This window comes from Gossypium arboreum, chromosome 7 (genome assembly GCF_025698485.1).
Source record: "Gossypium arboreum isolate Shixiya-1 chromosome 7, ASM2569848v2, whole genome shotgun sequence".
NCBI lineage: Eukaryota > Viridiplantae > Streptophyta > Magnoliopsida > Malvales > Malvaceae > Gossypium > Gossypium arboreum.
Genome location: NC_069076.1, coordinates 5,355,961 through 5,381,482, shown reverse-complemented (window position 1 = coordinate 5,381,482; position 25,522 = coordinate 5,355,961). Strand labels below are relative to the sequence as shown.

Genomic DNA, 25,522 nt, shown 5'->3' with positions numbered 1-25,522 from the left:
AGATTATTTTATATAAAATTAAATTTAAAAATATAATACATCAAATACACTAAAAATATTAAAATAAATATTTCTAAAAAATTGAAAATACATTAAAAAAAGGTCTTCATACTTAAATAATACTAAGATAATTGCAATTTAGTAAGCAAATGCCTCTAAAATAGTAGCAAAATTAATAATAAAATAAGAGTTATATAATATCTAAACAATAATAACAAAATATTAGTAATATAATAATGAAATGATAGCAAAACAACAGTGAAATAGTAGTAAAACAATTTATTCGAATTGGGTAAAAAAATCTTACCTAAGGCCTAACCCATTTAGAAAACGGGTCTTATTTTTTTGTTCAAACCTATTTTTCGGGCCTATATTTTTGCTCAATTTGACCTTTTTTTTAACAATCTCATTATACGTTTTGATCATATCTGTTTTTTTTTTTTACACAATGCCTAGAACTACCCATAGCCCCTCTCAACCCATAAATAGAAGGATAATGCTTTTCAGCACACTCGAATCCACGTCCTCCTGTATTGACAATAATGTCCATACCAATCGAACTAAGACTCAGTCAACTTAACTCACGTTTTCTTATTCGGAATTGAAACAAAACCAATTATAAAACTCAAAATAAATATTATTTTTAAATTTTACATTGAATTTAATAAAAAATTATCTAGAACTAGTTCAGTTTGTGATTTTAGCCTCACAAATAATTGATTTTTCCTATATATTTAAAAGACATTTTGATAGATATCTTCATGTGCTTGGTTATAAGTTAATATCAACTGGTCCCTTAAATATATGAATTTTTGTTTGTTTGTTAGGTTTTATTTTTAAGATATTTAAATTTTATGTATTTTCAATCAAGTAATTAATTCCAAGTTAAAAACAATTTAAGGATCAATATAGATATTTGCTTAAATTTAAGGGCTCGTTTAATTATACATATTTTGTTTAATTCAAGGAATACTTAAAGGTACATTTTGCTAAACTGTTCTTATTATATTATTCGTTTAATTTTTTATTCTTAATTTCCATAAATTTATGATAAATTATTGTAGTTCTTACTTTTTATTACGATTTATATATATTAATAAATATATAATGTTAAAATAAATTTATAAATCATAATTATTTTAAAATATAACATTACGGGTCATAAATATTTAACCAATCAAACATAACAATGACATTTTGCTCTGCCCATACTACTCATAAAGAATTTGCTTTTGTGTAAAGAAACCAAATATTTTTGAGGTAACAGATCTTGTTATCTAGCTTTAAATCAAGGGTGAAGCCTAAAACTTTGTACTAAAAAATTGAGAACCAAAATTAAATATTATGTTAAAAGAACCTAAATATAATAATAGTTATTATTATTATTTTAAAGGTAGATTTGGATGGAAGTGTGTTTACGTACAATTAGTGTAAAAATATTAATGTTGATGAGATTAAATATTGTAACGATATTGTAACATGAGACAAAAAGTAACCTAAACGTATCGCACTCTACCACTTATCAAAACTCATCCTAAGAACGATCAAAATGCAATTTATCCATTAAGCAAGAGGAACCCGAGCCTATTTTTATCCTCTTTGGATCCGCCAGTAGTTTAATTTAATTTTAGTTTTGGTATAAGAAAACCTTAGCTTGAAATAATTTTCTATTCAATTTTAACACATACATAAAAAAGAGAGTATAAATATTAACATAAAATTTTAAATTTCTTTTATTAATGATCCTCGCTTCATATATAGTTTCTTTTTCTTTTGTAACTTTTCTTCGATTTAGTTTAGAAATGTTTTTCAAAAATACTTTTAAAAAAAAAATACTTTTGAGGAGAATTTCAGCTTATGAAAAAAGTGCTTTGAGGCCAATTTTTGGCTTGGAAGAAACACTTTTTTCTTTCAAAAAAATAACTTGTTTAGGAATGTTTTTGTTCAAAAAATGCCTTTTATCCCAAAAGCACTTTTGAGAAGCATTCCTAAACTGGACTTTCGTCTTTTCCCATTTTTAGTTTTTCACCCAAGTTGTGCATGAGAAATCTTGTATATATCTATATTATGAGGATATTATTTATCTTTTTATTTTTTTATATAAAACTTATAAACAAAAATAATTTAGATTTAAAATAAATATAAAAATATATACATGGCGAGACTTAAACTCTTAGGCCCAAAATAAATCAAGAGGGGAAGATTTGGTGTTTAAAATGTTTAGAAAAAAAAATTTGCTTAAAGAAAATTAGTATAGGAGATTTAGAGTGGTTTAGTCTCAATTGCATACCTCCACTACTTTAGGTTTCCATTATTAACTATTCTATCAATTCATAAATTGGTACCTTTTAAGGACAACCTATAACTTTTATAATATACTATCTTTTCAATCGTTAAGATAGAATCACTTTTCCTTAAAGTTTTTTATTTAAACTTCGAGTAAATTCTCACAAATTGAGAATGAATAAGTACCTCTAGAAGGTAGATATATAAAGAGATAGCTCTCACAAATACAATCGAACACTTGAAACAATAAAAAAGAAATTTGACCCACAAGTGTTTGTACAAGAAAGATGAGAACAACAATGAAAGATTTGGATTTTTTCTTTTTTGACTTTGCAAGCTCGTTTCTTGTCTTCATTTGAGTGTTCTTGAACTCTATTTATATTCCCTAATGAGTTTAGAGACATTTGGAGATGTTGAAAGCAATCACTTCACGCATTATATGCAATTTGCGAGGTAATTTTCTGATACATTGCTTAAAAAATTATAGCCATTGGAGAATCGACTTATTGGAACATAGGATCATGTATTGTTACCTCATAGAGATGTTCCATTATACTTTTACAAGATTATGTAAAAAGTTTATTGACTTGGTTGTTTCGTACTTCACCAAGCAATGTACCAATACATTTGGGCATGTTTCGGTGCTTTTCTCCCTTGTTTCACAATTTTACTTATTAACTTGAATGTTCTGGTACATCAAAGTCTATGTAACAATACAACGCTCGAGACTTGGTTAAAAACACTTAGAAACATTTTCAAAACTTGGAAATGTTTCTAAGTCATTTGGACACTTATTTCTCGTATTTTATCACTTGAAAATAAATTTAAAATATTTGAAGTAATTTTATAAATTTGATTTATTTTATTATATCGAAACATTTGAAAATCAAAGTTAACATAAATTTATAACACTAATATTTCTAAAACTTCAACTTTGACATTTCAACCAAAACCTCTTTGATTTCTCTTTTATTTTTATTTATAAATATAATTTTTACATAAATGCTTTTTTACCTACAACATGTATGCACCATAATCTAGTATATATATAGGTTAAAATATGCTATTAGTTCATGTACTTTACAAAAGTTATGGATTTAGTCATTATACTTTAATTTGGTCTTTTTTTAGTCCCTGTACTTTCCAATCTTTAAAATTTTAGTTAGTACTAAATGATAACTATTAAATTCATTAAGTATGTTATTTCCAAACTTTGATCGACAAACATATTATCATGTATGTAATGTCATGTCAGCTTGTTAATATCACTAAGAATCCATATAATAGATTAACGATTGTTATTTATGTCAAGATTGAAATTTCAAAATTCAAAAAATATAGGACTTAGAATGATTCAAGTGAAGAATATGAACAAAATCTACAATTGTACGTGTAGTACAAAACTGATAATTGAAGTTAACCAAACAAATATTTTAACTACTACAATTTTGGGTTAGGACTAAAATTTCAAAAATCAAAAAGTATAAGGACTAAAATTGACCAATTTAAATTGTACATAAACTAAATTTGATTAAATAAAGTACAAGGACCAAATCTACAACTTTTACAAAGTATAAGGACTAATAGTAAAATTTAACCATATATATACTATATATCAAAAGGTCATTAGTATTAATTTTTATATAATTATTTTACATAAATATATATCAAAATTTTAATTAAATTTAAGTAAATAATAATTATTTAATGTTTTATTATAAAAGAGATCGAAACAATGTGTTGGGAAAACGATTTAGTGTATATCAAATGTGGCTTTGGTTGAAATAGTAAAACCATAATGTTTTAAGTTTAAGTATGCTATTTTTTCATTTTTATATAAATGAATAATATTTGGTACACTTCGAGTGACCTTTTTAGACTTCATAAGTAGGGTAATGGAGTTGACAAGTATCTTGTAGGAGTATACAAGTCCGTTCTTGATATTGTTGGGGCCCTAAATGAAACAATAAATTAGGCCTATAAAATGTAATACAATAAAAGCTGAAATTTTTTTGAGGCACTAGGAGATGAAGAATTTATGGTGAAAAATTGAAAGCTCTAGACATTTAATTAACTTATTTTAGTCTGAAATTGTTTTTCCTAAGTTAAAAATTAATTTTTTTTTTTTTGCCCGATTCCAACACTGGGTCCTGGACAACTGCACTCTCAAATAAACCCCAGGGTTGAGCCTGAGAGTATTAGTAAAACATTAAAAAGTTAAATATTTAAAAAAAAAAGACACATGACAATTATTTAAGTTATTTGTGGGATACAAAAAGTACAGTGCTAATGTACTAAATACTAATCCTTATATAAAAGGTTAAAATAAGTCATTAATAACCAAAAAGTAGTTGTAAGAAATAGAAGTGGACTTCTTCGCCAATCATTTAAACGAAGTTTGAATCCTAGAGTTCACATTGTTAGTAGAGCTTTACTTGAATGTCGCTCTTGACTCAAACAGGGCTATATTCATACTGTAAAATGGATAAGGAGACTTGCGATTTTTACTTATTTGATTTAAAAATATCAGTACAATCATTAGAAGTGTGAGTATTTTCTATCAAATTTGTCAACTTGAAATTTTGAGCAGGTTGTCCTACATGATGTGATATATGAATAACAAAAAATAAACATGGTAAACTAAAAAATTTTAACAAAATTTATCAACAGTTATAATGATTAGGCTAGATCATTTAAATTGAAAAAGTAGGAAGATTGAAATTTTAACTTTTAAAATATAAGGACCAAATATCAAAATTTATACTAGTACAGGGACTAAAAACTCATTTTAACGTACCTAAAAATACAAAACGTACTAAAAATAATATTAATTTTTTCGTAAAATTAATAAAAATTTGATATTATTACAAGAGTTGAGATCGATTGAAGGGTGATATCAATTTAATTAAATAGCTAATAAAAATTAAGGCTCTGTTAGTGTCCCAAAACCTTCGGTCCAATAGGTCCAACAAAATTGGCCCAAATTAGAAATGCCGAAGAAGAGGCGGTCAAGGAAAGTCTCCTTGAAATCGGACGGTGAGAACGTGGTACCCATTATTCCACAAATCGAAGGGCTATAAGTTGGCATCAAGCAGCAACTTGATCACAGCTGTGATCCCAACTTGTTCCCAAAATCTAGTATTTTATTTAAATTCCGATCAGAACGGGTAAGAACGAATATATTATACGCGACTTCTCGAATCTTCCGCAGATCCATTGGCTCTCAAGCAACTCTCCTTCTTTTAAAGTCTACGCCTTCGTTCTTCCTCACATTAAGATTTCAAATCCCCCTTTTTTGCGGGTAATATTTTTTTCTTGCTCACTTTCCCGATTGCTTCATTTATTTTCTTTGTACGTTTCATCCTTTTGTTGATTTATGGACTGTTTGAATTTTTCAGCGGTTAACGTTTGCTGATCGTTGCTCGGTTTCCGAGGATCAATCATGACTCATATCCTTTTGGTTTGTTTTGATTAATGCATAATTCGTGAAATTTGGGCTCAACTTCTTGTTTTTTTTTTTTGAATGGGTATTTATATATTATATATTTGTTAATTCCTTAGTGTAAGTTAACGCGGTAACCAGAGAGAGCGAGATCGAGAAAGGGCTCAAGCCCGAGCGGGCAAAGGCAGCAAGAACAAGGACGATGGCTTAACCCCAGAACAACGCCGTGAAAGGTTTCATCTCTTTTTTTGCCCAAAATTTCTCGGTTTTGTTAATTTTAGTCTTATTTTTCTGACTTTTGGAATTGTGTCTTTTTTTTTTTTGGATGGGCAGAGATGCAAAGGCCTTGCAAGAAAAGGCGGCAAAGAAGGCTGCGCAGGCGGCAGCTGGAGGGAACAATGCTGGAGGCGGAAGTAAAACCAAGAAATAATTATCCGATGATGTCAAATTGTTAATGATTTTTTTATGCTGGACGGTAAAGATAGTGTTGTTTCGTTGACTGGGGAATCAGATCTATGTGTTTCTTTTAGGGTTTTTCAGAGTCTGCCTATGTCGTCTTAAGATTAACAGACGTGTTTGCTTGATTTGACATTGATCTTGACTCTTAAATCTTCTATCTGATTTATATTGAAATTGATTTCCTATGTAGCATTTGTTCTTTTTGTTAATTTTCTGTAATTATAATCGATTCCCCGTTAATAGAACGCCATTTCATAATTTTTAATCATCTTATTGGTTTAATTGTTTCCCTCTGCATCGCATTGCATAGTGCAGATATGAATATAATTTGGGATAGTTAAGGCATTGGGGCTGATTTTTACCGTCACAATTGTTTGTCTGTAGCTATATAGAACTATCTACTCAACTCATGCCCTGTGTTATCTGAATTTGGATGAGTCCTAAATATGTGGATGCGTCCGTATGAACTGAGGTAGTTTAGGTGAAGTACGAGTTCAAGAAATAATGCTTGTTGTGCATCTCCACCTCGTACTTGATTCGAGTAGTTTAGGGAAATAAGAGTTCAAGAAGCAATGGTTGCTGTTCATAGGGTGTAATCAAGCTGAGTCGAGCTTGAATATTTCCAAGCTCGAGCTCGACTTGAAATTCGAAGCTTGATACTCTGCTCGAGGTCAATTGAACATTTGTTTTTAAGCTAGAGCTTGAGATATAATTGAACTACTCGAGTTGGAGCTCAGTTTACTTATCAATTTTTGTACTCGAGCTTCGCTCGATTAATAATAAATATATATTAATGGCAATAATGTAATTTAATAATTTAAAAATATGAATAGCTCAATAAGGCTCACAAGCAGTTCTGAGTCAAGTATTATTAAGCTCAGTTTTGGTTCGATCAATAGCTCGAGCTCAGCTTAATAATTACCGAATCAAGTTCGAATTTTTTTTGAGACAAACTCAAGTAACTGGTAAGTACTATATCACCACCCCTAGTTGTGCATCTCCACGTTGCCTAGAGTACCTCACTTCACTATGAAGCACCTTGCCAAACTCTTCTTAGAAGGATCTGGCCAAGAAGGGTCGACTCTTGGTCGTCTTTCTGCCATTTGTCAAAAGAAAAAAGGCAGAATCATGTTAATTTAAGAGTTTCTTAGAAAGTGACACTTGGTTACTTAATTACATCCAAACAGACGTGCAGGAGTCACACAATGGTTCAGCTTACTAGGATGAACACCTTTGGTCATAAAAAGCTATGTGTCACACCTTGCTCGAGAAAGAGCTTGAGCTTGAGCATATCTGTGAGATTTGATGAAAAAAATAGGTAAATCTCGGGTCACCAGTAAACCCATATGTGGCCAACTCGGAAATGTCATTGCTTCCATTTTGAGTTGAGTTGTGGATTGATAATGAAAATAGGTAATGTGTCTCAAGCATATATTGGTCTTGGCTTTTTCACCATCTGGTTCTACTGTTTTGTTGTGCCTGGTTGAAGAATTTTGATAAACTTGAGCTTCTATTGCTTAGTGACCACCACTGTCTAAGCCCAAGGCATGCCGGTTAAAAGTACTTAGCATAGAGGATTACTGTATAGTATAGTAGACTACTGGCATTCTCTATGGCATTTAGTGTTCGCAGCATGACGAGCCAAATGGTAGAGCCGTAGTGTATAGATGTCTTGTCGTATGGGTTCAAGTGTCCAATAAACGCGTAGAACTCGAAACAGTGTCTTCCATTTCTGTTGCGGACAGAATAGTTGGACAGCCGATATCCAGAAGTGTCGGAGTTTCATTAGTATTGATCTGGTTAGGAGTGGTTAGGAGAAGTTCGAAATGGAGTTCGGAGTGTCCAATGTAAGATGTAGCCATAATTAGCAGCAATGGTGGAGCCAAATAGAGGCCCGGGGGGCCATGGTCCTCTCAAGGTTTAAATTTTTTTCAATTTAGTCTTTTATACATATATTATGGCCTTCCGAAAAGTATGAGTAAGTTGCTTAAAGTTTAAGATTTTTGCAATTTCTTCTTTGTATATATATTACGACCCTCCTAAAAATATAAATAACCTCTCCAATATTTTTATAGTATTAAAATAACATAAAAAAGGTATTCTTAATAAAAATAAAGAAAAATCTCCTTAAAGAAGCTTATACTCATAATGACTAATGATATTTTTGTTAAATAATAATTTAATATTTATTTAATATTTTATAAGTAATATAATAATGTATATAAAAGAAAAGAAATAATGAACAAGCTTTTATTATCTTTCTTGTTTATATTGGGGCCTAATAAGAAAAGAAAAAACAATCAAAAATAATTTTTTTTCAAAATTTAAATATAACGTATGTTTTATTTAATTTTTTTATAGATTTTGAATCTTTAAAATTTATTTTACATACATGTATCTATAATTTTTTATACTATTTATAGTTAAAGTTGCTATTAAAGAATATTAATAGAAATTTATTTTAAATTAATTATTTATATATTTATATCGACGTTGTAGGCTTGCAACTTATTAGCAGGGAGGGGACAGATCCTTTGATTGCTGCCGCACCCTAACGCCGTGTGTTACAATTGTATGTGAACGCAATGATGACCGAGACCAACAGGATATGCTGGAAAGTGGAAACCGTGGTATTGCAGTGACAATGGTTATTGCTTTCCTGATTGTTTCAGGTTTGTCCTTGATGCGTGGTTGGCCTAAGTAAAAGATTTGGTTATGTTGATGGCATATCCGTGTGCACCGTAGTACTGACATTGGATTAGAATGTTGTTTCGATTGAATTTATCCATTGGAAAAATGTAAAATTATTTAAAAGTATATTTTATTAAATTAATTTTTCTTAAAATTATTCTTTTATATAGATGTTGTTTGATAAATTAAAAATTAAATATTAAAAATAATATATTTTAATATTTTAAAATTAAATTTAAATTATAAAATTATTTGATAAATCATTTAAAATTAATTATAGAATATAATTAGATTATTTGATAAATATATATTTTAAATTATAAAAAATTACATTTTATTCATAAATTTTAAACATTTCATATTATGTTAAACTAAAATTAAATTTTAACTGCAAAGTTTTTATAAGATAATATAATATTAAAATAAAATAGAATTAATCAAAAAATTCTCCTAAGCGATTAGTAGCTTATATTTATTTATTATTTTTACACTTTCTTATATAAAAATTTTTATTAGATTATTTTTATTTTTAATTATTGGGTAAAAAATTAAATCTGATTTAACTTTTGAATGGTGAATCCAGCAAGGCCTTAGTTAGATGATATTTTCTTTGAGTCTAAGAATGTGTTTGGAATAAAAATTTAAAATTTTTGAGATTTTGAAAATACAAGCATTCTAGAATTCATTTATTCAAAAGGATAGTATCTTGTAATTGTTTTGTTTAGATAAATAATTGATCTTTTGAAGGATAAAATAATATTTAAATTTAATTTTTGGTACTTCTCTTAATTTGATGTTTAATTTTTTCTGCTCGTAAAAGTAGTTTTAGAGTTTGACTATTTTTAAGTTAGTCTCTAAATTTAAATTACGTTAAGATACGATAATTCGTCATTATTATGACATGTTTAAGTATATAAAGTTTTAAGGTTGGTACAATACTTAAAACTATTCACAATTCATTCTAATCTTTAAATAAGAGGTTAAATGTGTTTCAACACGCTTAAATGTACATTCTCTTACATTGATAATAACACCAATATCAATCAAGCTAAAACTCAATTTACGAAATCTACTTAATTCTATTATTGGACCGGATTGAATTTAAGAATTTGTAAGATTGATATCTTACTGAAATAAAGTTAAAAAAATTATATTCCAAAATAGGTTGTCAGCTGGATTATTTACTAAAATGGGTCGTTTTTTTCATTTGCGCCTATTTGATAGGCACAACTCTTTTTTTATATTAAAATATTTTTTTATTTTTTAAAATAAAATATTTTTTATTTTTATTAAAAATATTTAAATTTATATATATATAAGATACGGTCAACGGGTCAAAATACGGGTAAAAAATTCTCGAAAATGGGTCGCGCCTGACAGGTAGGCGCGAATGGCCTGTTCCCCGCGCACATAGACCCCCCCCCCCGGCGGCGTGCCATCTGTTGCTGCTGCTGCATGCCTCCCTGCTCATGGCACCCTTGCTGGCTGCTGCTTGCAGCTGGCTGCTGTATATGTGCTGTCCCTTCAAAGGGAAAATGAAGATTGCAAATTGGGGACCTTATAAGCATGGTCCCCCAAACCAAACACCTGCCACTGGAAGAGAGAAAGAAAGAAAGAAAGGAGAAGAAAAAAAAGAAGAGAAGAAGAAGAAGAAGAAAGAAAGAAGAAAAAAAAGTAATGTTTTATTTTAATAAATTATTTTATATTTGAGATAAATCGAAAGTTAAAATCGAAACCCTCTAATGGATATTGATACCTTGCTTTGATTATTTAAGAAACCCTCTAATGGATATTGATACCTTGCTTTGATTATTTAAGCTTCACTATGGTATAAAAATAATATTTAAAAAAACAAAACAATAAAAATGGTTTGATAATGTTATTTCAGTATCCTTTCTAATTTTTATTGGACATGCTTTATATAAAACGAGTACATGTAAAAATTAACCTTGAAAAATAATTATGTTCTTAACAAAATTGAACAAAAATCTACATTTTAATAAAAATAAAAAAATAGAAAGCTATATTTTTAGAAAATTTAAGGAATAAAAAGCTTTAGAAACATAATATTCTTTAGAAATTTAAAAACATAAGTTGAATCCTTATTTTTCTTTATTTTGTTTTTGGTTCTTGCCTTGGTTTTGATTTTGTCTGGAAAAATATAATTTTCTTCAAGATTAGTATTTAATTTATATAAACTATTTTTGTATATGATTATTTGTTTAATTATATATCTAATAAAAAGCTAGACATATATGCGAAAAAAAAGAATTTTAGCAGATTTAAATTAATTTTAACAAATTTGATATACTGAAAATGATTATTTTGTGAATTTAAATATCAAAAAATAATAATATTTAATTGAATTGAATTTAAATAATAATACTTGAATAATTTATAGATATTAAATAGATTATATTTTTAAACAGATTCAAATAATTCAAAAATATAAATACCCAACCTCCTATCTTTCTTGAAATAAGGAAAAGACAACCGAATTAGCCGCAAATTTGATTAAACACTAATTAGTGTAGCATTAAACTGAAACACATGTCACAAATATATTGTTGGGGGCATAAATAGGGGTTTAAAGAGTTTATTAAGATGTTGTGAAATTTTTTATTATTAATTATTAATTATAAATTATTTATGTTTAGTGTTTATGGTTTTAGGTTAATATTTTGTATGAATGTATTTTTTATAATAATTTTAAAGGTAATTTGTTAGTAATTTAGAATTATGTTATTAATTTTTGTGTTTGTAATTATTTTAAAATTAATTTATTAGTAATTTAGGATTAAGTTATAAATTATTGCGTTTAGTTTAGTATTTGGTGAGTTTAAAACATATAAGCTTATAAAAAATTAAAAGTCATTTTAAAATGAAAATGAACTTGGACAGATGTTTAAGCTCATTTAATTTTTTAAGTTGTTGTTAAGTATTTGTATGTTAATAGTTGCTGTTAACTCATTTAATTTTTTTATACCAACTTGGATATCAATTTGTCCAAGTTTAATCATAATGAACTCTTTTCATAAATTTATATACTTTAAAATTATTTTTATAAAAAATGATTGTAGAAATATTGAAGAATATAAATCAACTTATATGACAAGGAAGTCTTCAAATATTTTTTAATCTATATAAATTGCTAATGTTTAGGTATGTGTTTTGTGATTTTTAGGAATATATTTTTAAAAATAATTTTATAGTTATTTTGTTAGTAATTTATGATTAGGTTATATAAATTGTTAGTGTTTCAAGTGTTTTGTATTTTTAATGTAATTTTATATAATGTAATTTTATTTGGTTTTTATTTATTTGAAATTTTTATTGATTTATTAAAATGTTGATTAAATGTGTTGTTATTTTTATAGGTTGTTTGTTTGAAAGAAACTAATTAGGTATGTTTCTATTTCTATTTTATTTTTTTAATTAGTATGTTTTTATATTTAGATAGTTTATATTAATTTTAATTATATTATTGTAATCTAATATAATTTTTTTATTGTAGGTAAATTATGGGAAATTATTAAATATTTACCGTGTTTTATTTCTAAAATTTGAAATAATTTATTGTATTTTTGAAACAAATTAAATGAATTCATTTTTTAATTGTAGATTTGCAGCAAATGGGTTCTTTGATTAATAATAATAATCACATATCAAGTACTATTAATGAGATGGTAATAAAATTTTTATTCGATACTCATGTTATTTGCGGAATTAAATTATATAGTATTAACTATTTTACTAATTTAATAATGTCAGCGCCCGTATCGTGTATTGAAGGGCCGTGTTAATAGTGTAGGGTTTCTGCCAGATGAACACCTAATACCATACTTGGAGTTAGCCGGGTTCGGATCAGCGGCATTGATCCGGACTTTTGATCTGCGATACGACTTGATTTCCACTTTAGTCGAGCGATGGCGTTCGGAGACCCACACATTTCATTTTCCGTGCGGGGAGTGCACCATCACTCTAAAAGATGTTGCACTACAGCTCGGGCTTCCCATCGACGGGAATGTGCTAATGGGCGTAAGTTCGATCTCTAGGCTGATTACCTTTTGCTATGAATTAATTGGACGTTTGCGAAGTGAGGGGAAATTTACAAGTTTGAGGTTTTCATGGCTAAAGGCCAATTTTGAGCATTTGCCTCGTATTGCCAATGAATGGGAGGTGGTGCAGGCTGTTCGAGCTTACATTATGCACCTTATAGGGGGTGTACTTATGCCGGATGCAAACGATAGTACGGTCCACTTGATGCACTTACCCCTATTATCTAATTTGCATAACACCCGTTCATACAGTTAGAGGTTCGCAATGTTAACCATGCTGTATCGCGAACTTTGTCAGACGATAGATTCTTCTGCGATAGACATAAGCAGATGCCTCATATTACTGCAATCGTGGGCACTTTACCGGATGCCATTCTTGGCATCCATTAGTCACCAATCATATATATTTCTACTCGTTAATAGGTGATGAATTTTTACTCGTTATAAGAATTAGTTGACTTTTTCTCGGATTATATTTTTCTAACAATTTGTTTTAGTAGATAGAGCACTAATCAGGGTATTGAGAGGTCATATACGGTTTCGATATATAATCTGATGATTGAGAATCATGCTGGAGAGGGGGTAAGTTTTTCTAATATAAACTTAATTTTATTATTTTATCTCTCTCGACTTGCGTTAATATAACAATGTTATTAAATGTGCAGTTCATTTGGATGTCGTATTCTGTTCCAGAAATTATGGCGGTTATTCCCTCATCTGTCCATGTCCGCTCAAACCTATGGTGCATTAGCGCACCCGTTATCAATTTTCAGATAGTGAAGTGGTATCATGGTGATCGAGTACTCCGGAAGTTCGGTTACATACAGTATATCCTGATACTGCCAGTACGATTGGGGGAGATCCATGGGATGAGTAGGAGGGGGCGTATGGAAATGATTAGGACGAAATGCATGAAGAATATATTACGATGTGGAACAACCGATTGGGGAGGGTACCTAAGATGGATCGTGCTTTGGATCTGCAGCCCTCGTTAGAGTACGTATAATGGTACTCTGAGATAGGGAAACCATTTTTGTTTGGTGGGTGGTCGATGGTAGTCCCTCAGCATACGACATGAATTGGGCGACCTCTTCCAGATCCGTATTATGCACTAGAGTCAGAGTCGGAGCCAGAGCCGGAATTACAATTTAGAGATAGTTCTTATCATCCAGATTTGGGGGGCGATGACTATTTCCTGGGCTCATTAGGCAACGGATATCATTTAGAGTTTGATATCTTCAGCCTACTACCACCTCAGTACTCAACTCCTTTCGGCCCGTATCCACCTCAGTACTCCACTCCTTTCGGTCCATATCCACCACCGTACTCTACTCCTCTCGGCTCAAGTTCATCGATGGCGTTTGAGACATATGATTTTCCATCTATGTTTCGTACCCCCCCACATACTGATGAAGAAAATGTTGATCACCGTAATCGCGCGCAACGTGAACATCGAGCTCCATAAGAATATACTCCTAGAATGACACCATCAAACTATCAATTTTAGGGGGTTTTTTAATATAAATAACTTCATATTTATGTAATAATTTTTTTGGCATTTTATTTATCAATCTAAGTTTTTTTTTTTGCAATTTAAATAGTCAACTTTGTATTTATTTAATGACTTTTTTGACATTTTATTTATCAATTTTATTTTTTTATTTTGAAATTTAAATAAATAGACTTTATACTAACTATGTAAGTCAAATTAGATTAACTGCAACAAATTGTAGACAAATTTGTGATTCAATCCTCTCAACATGTAATTAACTACATTTTTATTCGGTTGAGACGATTGTCCAACATGGTAGTTTCGGAGCGGACATTTACTCCTATTATGACTGGCTAATCTACATACGCCACATAGCTTCCCGTCAGATTTCTCCTTAATGTCCATTTTGTTATGGATTCTGGATGATTGTGGACGACCTTTCCGGTTCCTACGCAACCCTTTGTCTGGGACAAGCTCAAAGGTCGTCGAAGGTATCTCCCAAGTAGATAGGTTAGGAAGCACGAGGAACTCGTTCTCTCATACACGCAACGTACGTTCGAGGGTGTACACTTCATCGATAAATTGTTCTACATTAAGCGAGACTTTAGCACAAGCTGCCACAACATGTGCAAATGGATAATGAAGTGTTTGAAACCTCTTGCAATTGCATCGTCTGTTTTGAAGATCAACTCCATAGGATCTAGGTGGTATACTAGGTCGACGATCGATGGATTCTGTAACTCGAAATGTTTTATTACGTCATGAATATACTTCTACAAGCATGGACCTCGCCATCTTATGGTTTGCAGCAATTGCATCCCTAACATCTTCTACAAACACGTATCTCGCCTCCATCTAGTTGACTTTTTGTTGACCCATTATTGGCATCAAGGTAGCCAACCTTTAGAATGTAGCTGAGAAGACAAATGAAATCGGAAGATGTTGTGTTTTTAACAACACAACGTTGATTCCCTCCACCAAGTTTGTGGTCATTTGACCATAACGAAAGCCCTCGTCAAAACTTTGAGCCCATTGCCACGGCTCTATAGTATCCAACCACTGTCGAAAAGATGTGTTCGTTTGACCTTCATGTCGCTCTCAAGTCGAGTCATTCTTTGACGAAAAATGCGTGGCTTTAGCTCGTGCGCTGCATATGTATTAAGCAAAGATAAGTTACAGTATTGCCCTAAAACATTAAAACTTATATTGAAAAGATAAGGTAATCCTTTACCCATTCTCACAACTTGTCTCTTCCAGTCTGTATTCTTATAATCTTGCTGGAAGTTAGACACGATGTGTCGGATGCAGTAAACGGATCTCCATGGCACACCGGAACGCCTAATAGCGGTAATTAATCATTTTCCTCTATCGAAGATGATGCAAATATTATCGTTGTTAATAACATACCTCCGTAGGTTGGTAAGGAAGAATTTCCATGATTCCATGTTCTCCTTTTCGACGATGGCAAATGCTATCGGGAGCACGTTCCTATTACTGTCTTGAGTAATCGCAAGAAGTAGGATCTGTGTATAATTCCCATATAGTCAGGTCCCATCTACTTGCACAAATGGCTTGTAGTGGGGAAATGCGCGCATAAATGGATCAAACGTCCAGAACATCCGATGAAAAATTCTTTTTCCCGATTGTAGTTGGTCATCTGGCCCGTAATAAGGTCGTGTCTACAACTTAATGACAGTCCCCAGCACATACTCTCTCATAGCGACTATCCATCCCTGCAACTCATTGTACTATGCATTGATATCTCTGTACAATTATTCCATTGCCATTTGTTTAGCTGTCCATGCCTTTAGGTATGATACTTGATACTGAAATTGTACCTGCATTTCGACAATCAGTATTGAAACTTTAATGGTAGGCATGTCTTTCACAATTGGCATGATGCACGTACAGATAATTTTGAAATTAAGTTTTCGATGATCTTCTGTCATACGTGTTGAAGTGTATGTGTGAGGCCCAACAAATTTTTATATCTCCCACATCAGTGACTTCTGGATAAATGCAGCTCTTATCCGCCAATTGCAGCCTTCCACTAACCTTCAATACTCTCCAATATATAATGTCAGTTTAGACACTACAACTTTGTAGTCTACTAATATATTCATGCTATACCGCTTAATGGCAAATACACATTCTTCCTTATTTTCGAATCTCTGGCCCATGAACAACTCTTCAGGATCAGAATATACAACCATCCAGTAGCGGGTAGTATTTGAGGTACTCAAAAAAACTATTTGCGGCATGACGATCGGGTCTATCCGAGACATGTATACCCTAGGATTATTGTGTATCACAATACGACGAATCTGGTTCCCGATTGAAGACGCGTTAACGTTTCCATCATCATTCACGCCTTCGTCGTCAATATCATCTGGGACCTCGTCCACGTCGAGATCACTCTCACTATCGACTTTGTGATCAGAAGGATCACTACTATAGTATACATCATCACTAACCACATTAGTCTCGGGTGCAACATTAAGATTAATGTCGATCCCGTGTATAGTTGATTGACTATCAACGTACGATATCTGAACCACCATACACGGCTCTTGAGTTCCATCTTCTTCACCTAATAGAGTGGGATCTTCAGTTGCCTCCACACCAGCTAACTCAGCAAATAACTGAATCGGTGCATTTTGGTTGCTTCGAGTCCCACAATAAAGAGCGACCATTGTCTCCACGTCTTTATCGTCTACAAGTTCTATTTCGGTGAATTTTATGGGATCCGTCGAAACTAGAAACTTGTAGAAAAGTTTCGAGATCCTTCTCCCACAACGTTTATAAATTTTTTCACTAATTTTTCCCTTCATATCATTAAACGAGATATTTCTATTAAATCTCATTGCTACTTGTTTGTGACATTTAAATATATATCCCACGGTTATTGTCAAAATTTCTCCATCGAAATAAACAAATACGAAAAACTGATTTTCCATCTTCAATACTAGATCTGTTAAAAAATTTTTAAAATTCTTAAAACAGTTTCGAATAGCAAAAAAATTACATAAAATTTTTAATGCAAAATTTTTCATTCAGAAGCTAACAAAATTAATAACCTAACAAAATAGCTTTCAAATAATAAAATTACTAACAAAACTTTACATTCTATTTAAAATGAAATGAATTAAAATAGTTTATCCTTCTTATTGCTTTCCTTTCTTTTTTTCTTCTCCTTATCTTCTTATTTCCGTTCAACTAAATTTTGTTTCTGTTACTCTGCTAAATTTTGTGTATGCTCATTTGATTTTCGAGGTATATATAAGGGAAAAATTAAGCAACAGACGCTCCTGTGGGTCACACTATTTGCGCCTCTGAGATAAGCACAATTAGTCGCACCTTTTAGAAAGGCACAACTAGTCGCGCCTCTGAGAGCAACCTGTATTCGTATCTAACATGTCATACTGATCCGAAAATAAAAAAAATATTTTATTTAAAAAAATAAAAAAAATATTTTAATATAAAAAAAGAGTCGCGCCTACCAGATAAGCGCGAATGAAAAAAACGATCCATTTTAATAAATAATCCAGCTGACAATCTATTTTGATATATATATATTTTAATTTATTTCAATAAAAAACCCCTGATATCATCTTTGTGTTTTATATATGTTTTTCTATTTTAAGGAATCAATGCTTATCCTTTTCATCCCTTGGATTTATCCACTCATTTTATATCACTTCACTTTTATTATTTTCATCATTCATTGCCAAATACGCAAATTTCAGCTCAACCGTAATTTTTCTCCCTATTCTTTTCTGCAACAGTCATCATAAAATCATCACCGTCAAGAGTGGATTTATGGCTATAATTTATAAAATTTTAAATTAATAAAATAAAATTATACTTTAAGTCCTTTAAACTAATAAAAATTAAATTTAATCGTTTAAAATTATAAAACATAAATTTTAAAAATAATAAAATTTTATTTTATTATTATAAAAACATACAATTTAATTTCAATTTCCCAAAAAACTTTCCTAACTCACTCATCACTATCAACATCATCCTCGTTCTAATGCAAAATAATATTTCAATATATATATATACATATATTAATGTAAATATAGATATATTAAACATAACATACTTTCTTTTAATATTAAAACATTATATACTTAACAAAAAAAAATCATTACTTAATTAAATGATAATTATTAATTGAAAATGAAAACAATCTTGTCTAAATGACTAAATCTTACTTTATTATAATTGTTGTCGATTAAAGATATCATTTATTTGAAAATCAAATGTATCGAGTAAATTTAATGTTGTTATTATTGTCTAAAAGTGTTATTATTAATATTATATAACTACTTATAACTTCTTAACACTTAAATAGAAAGATAAACACGTCTTAGAGCATTCGAACTCATAAATTTTTGCATTGGAAACAATAGTAATGCCGACTGAACTAAAACTCTAATTTTATGATTTTAAAAATAATTTTATTTGATTCGGATTATATTCAAATAAATTCCTTTTAAGAAAGGATGAACTATACTTAAATTTAACTCAAACAAATGAAAAATTCATCACTATTCCTTTGTCTAATAGTTGGGTAAGATTGAATATAGACGGTTCGATTAAAGCAGAACATGCATTCACCGCAGCAGGTGGTCTTTTGCATGATCAAAATGGGGGATGGATAATTGAATTTAATAGGTATTTGGGCAATTGTGCTATACTTGAAGCTAAACTCTGGGGCATTTTAGATGAGTTGAAACTTGTTTTAGATCGAAAGTTTGAGAGAGTCTTAATTCAGTCAGATTGCCTTGAAGCAATAAACACCATTTAGGCTTGTGATAGCTAGAGCTCCAACTCGACCTTGGTAAGAAGAATTCATTCACTATTGAAACTCCTATGTCACTGGAGTATCGAGCATATTCCTCAAAAAGAAAATAAAATCGCAGACATGATCGTCAAGTCAATACATGATAGAAGAATCGGTCTAAGCTTGATGGAGGACCCCATCCTAATGTTTTACTCTTAATGTTTGATTTTTGAGTTGTAATTATTTAAAAAAAAACATTAATATGAGATTATTTTATCTCAATTTGATTGGTTAGTAGATGGTTTTAGTTAGGTTTATCCTGTTTACTAATTTGAATATTTATATTAATTTATTAATATATAAAAATATCCTCAAACATTTTATATGATATTAAAAATAATAAAATTTACAATTAACTAGATTTATATATGTGGGTGAAATTACTAGATAAATATATTTATTGAAATTTTATATAAAATTTAATTGATGCTTTGATTATCATGATGAAATTAATGATTTATCTATTATCACGCATGGAATTTTGGATTTATATCTTATTAAAATTAATTTTTCATTCATTTATTATATATAAAAAGATAAAAACACTACTATAAAATATATCTTAAATTATTTACGAAAATCTTTTGATACTTTTATAATTGAATTGGCGTTTATTTGTGAGTAAAACATTTAACATAACTATTAAATAAATTTATATGTGTTTAAGAAAAAATTCAATTAGATATATATATTTTGAATCTCCTCAATCCATAAATAGAAGGATAATATACTTTAGCACACTCGAACCCTTAATCAACAATGAAGCCAAGTAAAGGCCCAAGGGGGCCATGGCCCTCCAAAAGTTTAATGTTTTTCAATTTAGTCATTTATAAATATATTATGGCCCTCCAAAAAATATAAATAGGCCCCTCCAAAGTTTTAAGATTTTTGTAATTTTCCTCTTTGTATATATATTATAGCCGTCCTAAAAATATAAATAGGGTGCTATAATATTTTTATAATATTAAAATAATATTAAAAATTTATTATTGATAAAAATAAAGAAAATCTTCTTAAAAAGTTAAATTATTGCTGATGACTTTAGAATGATATTTTTGTTAAATAATAATTTAATATTTTACTTAAAATAATATTTTATAAGTAATATAATAATATATATAAAAAGAAAAGAAAAAATGAACAGACATTTATTATATTTCTTCTTCATATTGGTATCATTTTTCCCTAAATTTTAAGTATAATGTATGATTTTATTCAATTTTTAATAGATTTTGATTCTTTAAAGCTTGTTTTACATATACATACTAATAGTTTTTTTTAAATTTTATTTGTATTTAAAAGTTGTCATTAAAGAATATTGATGGAAGTTTATTTTGAATCAATTGTTTATATGTTTAAATCGATTGTTACTTAACACGTCTAATTTTAATTTGGCCTCCTAGGATTAACATCCTGACTCCGCCACCATCTTCAATATATTCAACTCATTTAAACTCAGATACTGATGTGTTGTTAATAATATTTATGTCGATCAAATTAATATACTAATATAATAAAACATGCTTTGTAAACGCAATGATAACAACCACTCGCTTCTTATGTATTATCTTAAAATATAAATAAGTAATCAAAAAATAATAAATAAGGATGATATTGAATAAAAATGGTAAACACATGACAAAGCCTTAAACGACGCCGTTGACCTAATAAACAACACATAAAGCTGATGTTGGCAGCAGCGGTAGTCTTTGTTCAGACTTGCAGAGATAGCAAACAAAAAAGGATCGCCAACAGAACTTAAAGACGGTGGTGATGAATTTCCCACTTTCCGATAAAAACATTTGTCACTCACGTTGTCGTTCACTGTAACTATCATAACCTCGGAAATCGACAGTTCTTTCATACTTTTCAATCTTGTCCTACGCCTAGAAATTTCCCCAGCCCACCTTTGATCTCTCATGTCTTTATTACCTTCGGGATTCCTTTTTCTTTGCTTAACACTCAAGCTTCTGTAAAATCACAGGTTTTCTCTCACTTTCTATTGGTTTTTTTTGTTTTTTTAGGAATTTTGTTATTTAATTTCTCATGGTGGGTTGTTTTTTTTTTGTTTTTTCAGGGTGGTGTTGTTTGAGCTTTTGAAATTGTAATGGTTTCTTGTACAATTCCTTCATGGACCTTAATTGGTCTTGTAAGATCTTTTCTTGATCTTACACTAGCTTATTTCCTTTTATGTGGATCAACCTTGGGTTTTTTTGCTTGGAAATTTTTTCATGTTTTTGGTATTCATCTGCCATGTCCTTGTTCTGGGTTTTTTGGTTACCCAAATACCAACCTCTGTTGGCATAAGCTGCTTATTCAATGGCCAAGAACAATGATTTACTCTGTTCAACACCAGGCTTTGGATAGGTTCCCTTTTAACTCGGTTTCATTCAACGATTCCAATGCCAAACCCATTAGTGCTGATGGGAAATTTGGCATTGGGATCATTGAATTAGAAGGTGAAGCATGTTCTACTTCACTTTCAGGTTTGAGATTGCAAACTATAGTGGATAAAGATAGTGGATATGATGCTAAGGGAAAGAGAACTATAAACCAGAAGTCGAAATCCGGAACTCGGCGCCGGAGAAGGGCTGCTTCCGGTAATGGAAAATCTTCTGCTGTATCATTGTCTGGTAATTTCCCAACATCAGCTGTTGCAGGTGTTTCATGTTCTTATATCAGTGGTTGTGAAACAAGACGTGAGATTAAGGATAATTTGGGTCCAGTTAGTGAAATAGAAGATAGTTTTCCTGGTAATATTTTGTGAAATCTTTTTACTCTATATGTGTATATATATGTAGATATGTCAAATTTGGAAGTGAATTTTTGGTAGTATCATGATTTACATGTATATTGACCTATATGAACATGCTGTTTTAGATGATAAAAATACTCGAGCTGGCACTGATATGGGTGAGGCAACCCGGCATGATTTTGAATTGAGCAGTGGAGAGGAGAAAGGTTTGACTTTTATAAAAAAAATAGGGTTTGTTGGAGAGGAAGCAAATCGGATTGGAATGTTGGAACGAGCGCTTGAAGAAGAGAAAGCTAAACGTGCTGCTATTTACTTGGAGTTGGAGAAAGAAAGGGCTGCTGCTGCTTCGGCTGCTGATGAAGCCATGGCGATGATTTTGCGTCTACAAGAGGACAAGGCTGCTATAGAAATGGAAGCGAGGCAATATCAAAGGATGATTGAAGAGAAATTTGCTTACGACGAAGAAGAGATGAGCATTCTGAAAGAGATGCTGGTTAGGAGGGAGAAGGAGAATCACCTTTTGGAGAAAGAACTCGAAGCTTACAGGCAGATGAATAATCGAGGAGAGGAGCAGGAGGAATGTGATTTTAGTTATATGTCGAGTAAAGGGGGACAACTGCCTTCGATTCCATTTGGTCTAGACGAAGATCAGCTGCGAATGGTGAAACAGGCAGGGAATGGTGGATTGACTACAAAGAAGGAAGTGGAGAGAGGTCCTGGTTGGGGTTCGGAAAATGAGATTCCGTTAGCTGGGGAAAGAAGTCATACTGCAGACGCTTATTTAACCGGGAAAGCAGAAGGACTGGATGACGGTGACATAGCAGGCCAAGCAATAGCAACCAAAACAGTCCAAGGTGATGAGAGAACTTGTTTAACTGGAGAAGAGCTCAAGAGAAATGTAGAATTTTGTGAGGCAGTAGATTGCAATCCGCACGATCCCACGGTTGATATGGAACCGGCTGTTTATGACATACATGTTGTCGATGATAAAGTAGACATTCTGAAGGAGGAGAATACAAAAGAAAGTAAATTACCATCTGGTTCTGCTTTAAATCACAAAACTTTGCTATATGACTCGAGGGGGAGTTTTTCTGCAGTCGGTACTGAAATGTTGGAGATTGGTGCTGAAATCAAATGCCTTAGAGAAAGGCTGCAAATCGTACGAGGAGAAAAAGTGAAGCTGAGTTTCTCATCGGATCAGAGGAAAAGGATAGATACCCATTTGAAACTCATCGAGGAGCTGGTGAACCAACTTCGAGAATTTCAGCAGCTAAAGGAGCCCGTTCGGCAGACTTCTTTACCTCCTTTACCTTCACCTTTCAAGGTGTGTCACTAGTCGATTTTTCTGCCTTTAATTTTATAAACCTGCATGCTTGTTTATCTAGCTTCATGCTGTTATTTTTCTGCAAATGTCCATTTTCGGGTACTTTAAAGGATGAATGAGGTGAATGTCCACTGCGTTTACGTAGCGTGCACATGAAGCAAACCCGTAATGTGCCCCATAAATTGCATAATACTGCTGTATGCGTGTTATTACTTCCTTAGTAAGCAATCTTCGAAGGTGCTTTCTTGAGCCGAAGTAAAAAAGATACTCATGATTCCATATAGAGACTCCTCCCTTCGTTGCCGGTTAATCATGCCGATCTTGTTAACAGTTAAGGTGCCTATACACCATTCCTTAGAGCTTTCAGTACTGCTTTTTGGATGTGTCATTTTAGGGTCATCATCCATACCATAGGAAACTTCTTTTGCAAGTAATTTAACATCCTATGCATCAAAATAGCTTGAAAGTCGTCTAAATCATGTGTCGTCTAAATCATGTGCCGATTTTTTCATTTAAAAGCTGTTGGAATGGTAATCCCTCCATTAATGTTTCCTTTTTCCCTTCCATGAATTTTGTGATGACTACAGTCACGTATCCGTTCTCGACATCTCTTGTCCGTTAATGTTTCTTTCATGTTAACTGAAAAAGCGATAATCCCTCCATTTTCAGGTAAACTCCAACCGGAGACGCTGCCGGAGCGTATCGGATGGAATCGAAGATAGTGCGTAAGCAATGTAAGCAATGTACAGAATAAGCTATGGAATCGGCTGTTTCTTAGGTTTTCTTTTTTTCAGATAAGAAGTTGATAAAATATCTGTGAAGTCCATAAATACATAAATATTTAAGTTTAATTGTTAATGTGTTTATATTTTTTCGTTAAATTTATTATTGTGATATTTTGAAAAAAAAAAAACTCATTTAGTAGTCCAATAACTAGAAAAATAATGTTATAATGGATCTGCATTTAACAAAATAGTTTCTAAGAGTGTAACAATTAGACCTAAATTTAGAAATTTAAAAAGTAGAGAGACTAAATCTTAGAAAAAAAAAGTACAAGGATTAAATTTCAAATTTACAAAGTGTATAGAGACTTATATCATATTTGAACCAAAATAAAAATATACTTATAGTGATATTTGACATTTTTAAAAATAATAAGTTGTTAAATCTTTTATTGGTTGAGCCAGTGTTTAGTTAACTCGTAATATTAACTCAATGTTAAGCGTTGATATGTAATTTTTTATATAACTGTTGCGACAAAAATTTCACTTTGGTCGCTAGTTGAGGCGATTATTTGAAAATTTGAAAACGGGATTTCGGTTCTAAAGAGAAAAGGAGTCGCCATCGATCTCTTTTCTAGGTGTGATCGGACACCTAATAAATCATCTTTTTTCTTTTGAAAGAAAATTTATTTTTGAACAAAAATGAAGGCCGAATTTGGGGCTACGTGAAAATCCAGAGAAAAATAGGGTTCGGGAGTCGGTTACGCACGAGAAAGGTATTAGCACTCTCGTGACGCCCAAAATTGGTATCTTGTTAAACACGCGTTGTCTCAATTCTCAAAAATACAAGTTTAATTTAATATTTAATCTCTAACCGATTGAAATATGAGAATTTGAAATTTTTGGTTTTTTTAGAAGGACGTCTCGTTTTCAACACGAGCCAATGATATTCACTTAACATAGCGATGAAATCAGCGACTTAGTGTTGAAATCGGTACGTTACCTTATTTATTGAAATTAATTGAAAACATAAAATGATGATATCATTTGCAATAGGAGTTTGTAAATAATGCAAACGATGATACAATTAATGAAAAATTATTAAAATACAATATTAGAATAAAAATAACAATAACATTCACAATAAAGAAAATAAAAATAAAGAATGTTCTAATAATATAATAAAAGAAATAATATATTCGTAATAATAGTAGAAAATACTAATATGAACATGAAAAATACACGTATATATATGTTAATAATGATGATAATGATAATATGAAAATGTAACAATAGTAATGATATTAATACCTAAATATAAACATAGATATAGTACCTAAAATATAATAATAATGAAAATATAAATAGATAAGAAATATAATAGAGGAGTAATAAGAAAATAAATATAGATGAAAATATAATAGTCATAATACAATAGTAA

General features: G+C 30.8%; 2 protein-coding genes and 2 long non-coding RNA genes across 5 annotated transcripts; all 4 read left to right on the top strand.

Annotated features, from left to right (window-relative positions):
• The first annotated feature begins 5,376 nt into the window (after positions 1-5,376).
• On the top strand, positions 5,377-6,455 carry LOC108470853 (uncharacterized). The gene is made up of 4 exons (XM_017772352.2): positions 5,377-5,587; positions 5,685-5,735; positions 5,859-5,961; positions 6,062-6,455. The coding sequence occupies exons 2-4, from the start codon at positions 5,729-5,731 to the stop codon at positions 6,156-6,158; spliced, it is 207 nt and encodes a 68-aa protein (XP_017627841.1). The 5' UTR covers positions 5,377-5,587; positions 5,685-5,728; the 3' UTR covers positions 6,159-6,455.
• A 2,192-nt stretch (positions 6,456-8,647) lies between these two features.
• On the top strand, positions 8,648-9,032 carry LOC128295096 (uncharacterized). The gene is made up of 2 exons (XR_008285407.1): positions 8,648-8,759; positions 8,860-9,032. It is a non-coding gene; the product is annotated as an uncharacterized LOC128295096 (long non-coding RNA).
• Positions 9,033-10,195: 1,163 nt separating this feature from the next.
• LOC128295162 (uncharacterized) lies at positions 10,196-12,464 on the top strand. The gene is made up of 3 exons (XR_008285488.1): positions 10,196-10,552; positions 12,256-12,282; positions 12,393-12,464. It is a non-coding gene; the product is annotated as an uncharacterized LOC128295162 (long non-coding RNA).
• Positions 12,465-20,914: 8,450 nt separating this feature from the next.
• LOC108457561 (myosin-binding protein 2-like) lies at positions 20,915-24,217 on the top strand. Of its 2 annotated transcripts, none has more exons than XM_017756648.2 (4): positions 20,915-21,264; positions 21,358-22,033; positions 22,161-23,359; positions 24,029-24,217. In XM_017756648.2, the coding sequence occupies exons 2-4, from the start codon at positions 21,388-21,390 to the stop codon at positions 24,086-24,088; spliced, it is 1,905 nt and encodes a 634-aa protein (XP_017612137.1). In that variant the 5' UTR covers positions 20,915-21,264; positions 21,358-21,387; the 3' UTR covers positions 24,089-24,217. The 2 variants fall into 2 exon arrangements, with proteins under 2 accessions (XP_017612137.1, XP_017612138.1); XM_017756649.2 differs by having other exon boundaries at positions 20,977-21,264; positions 21,358-21,913.
• Positions 24,218-25,522: the final 1,305 nt, after the last annotated feature.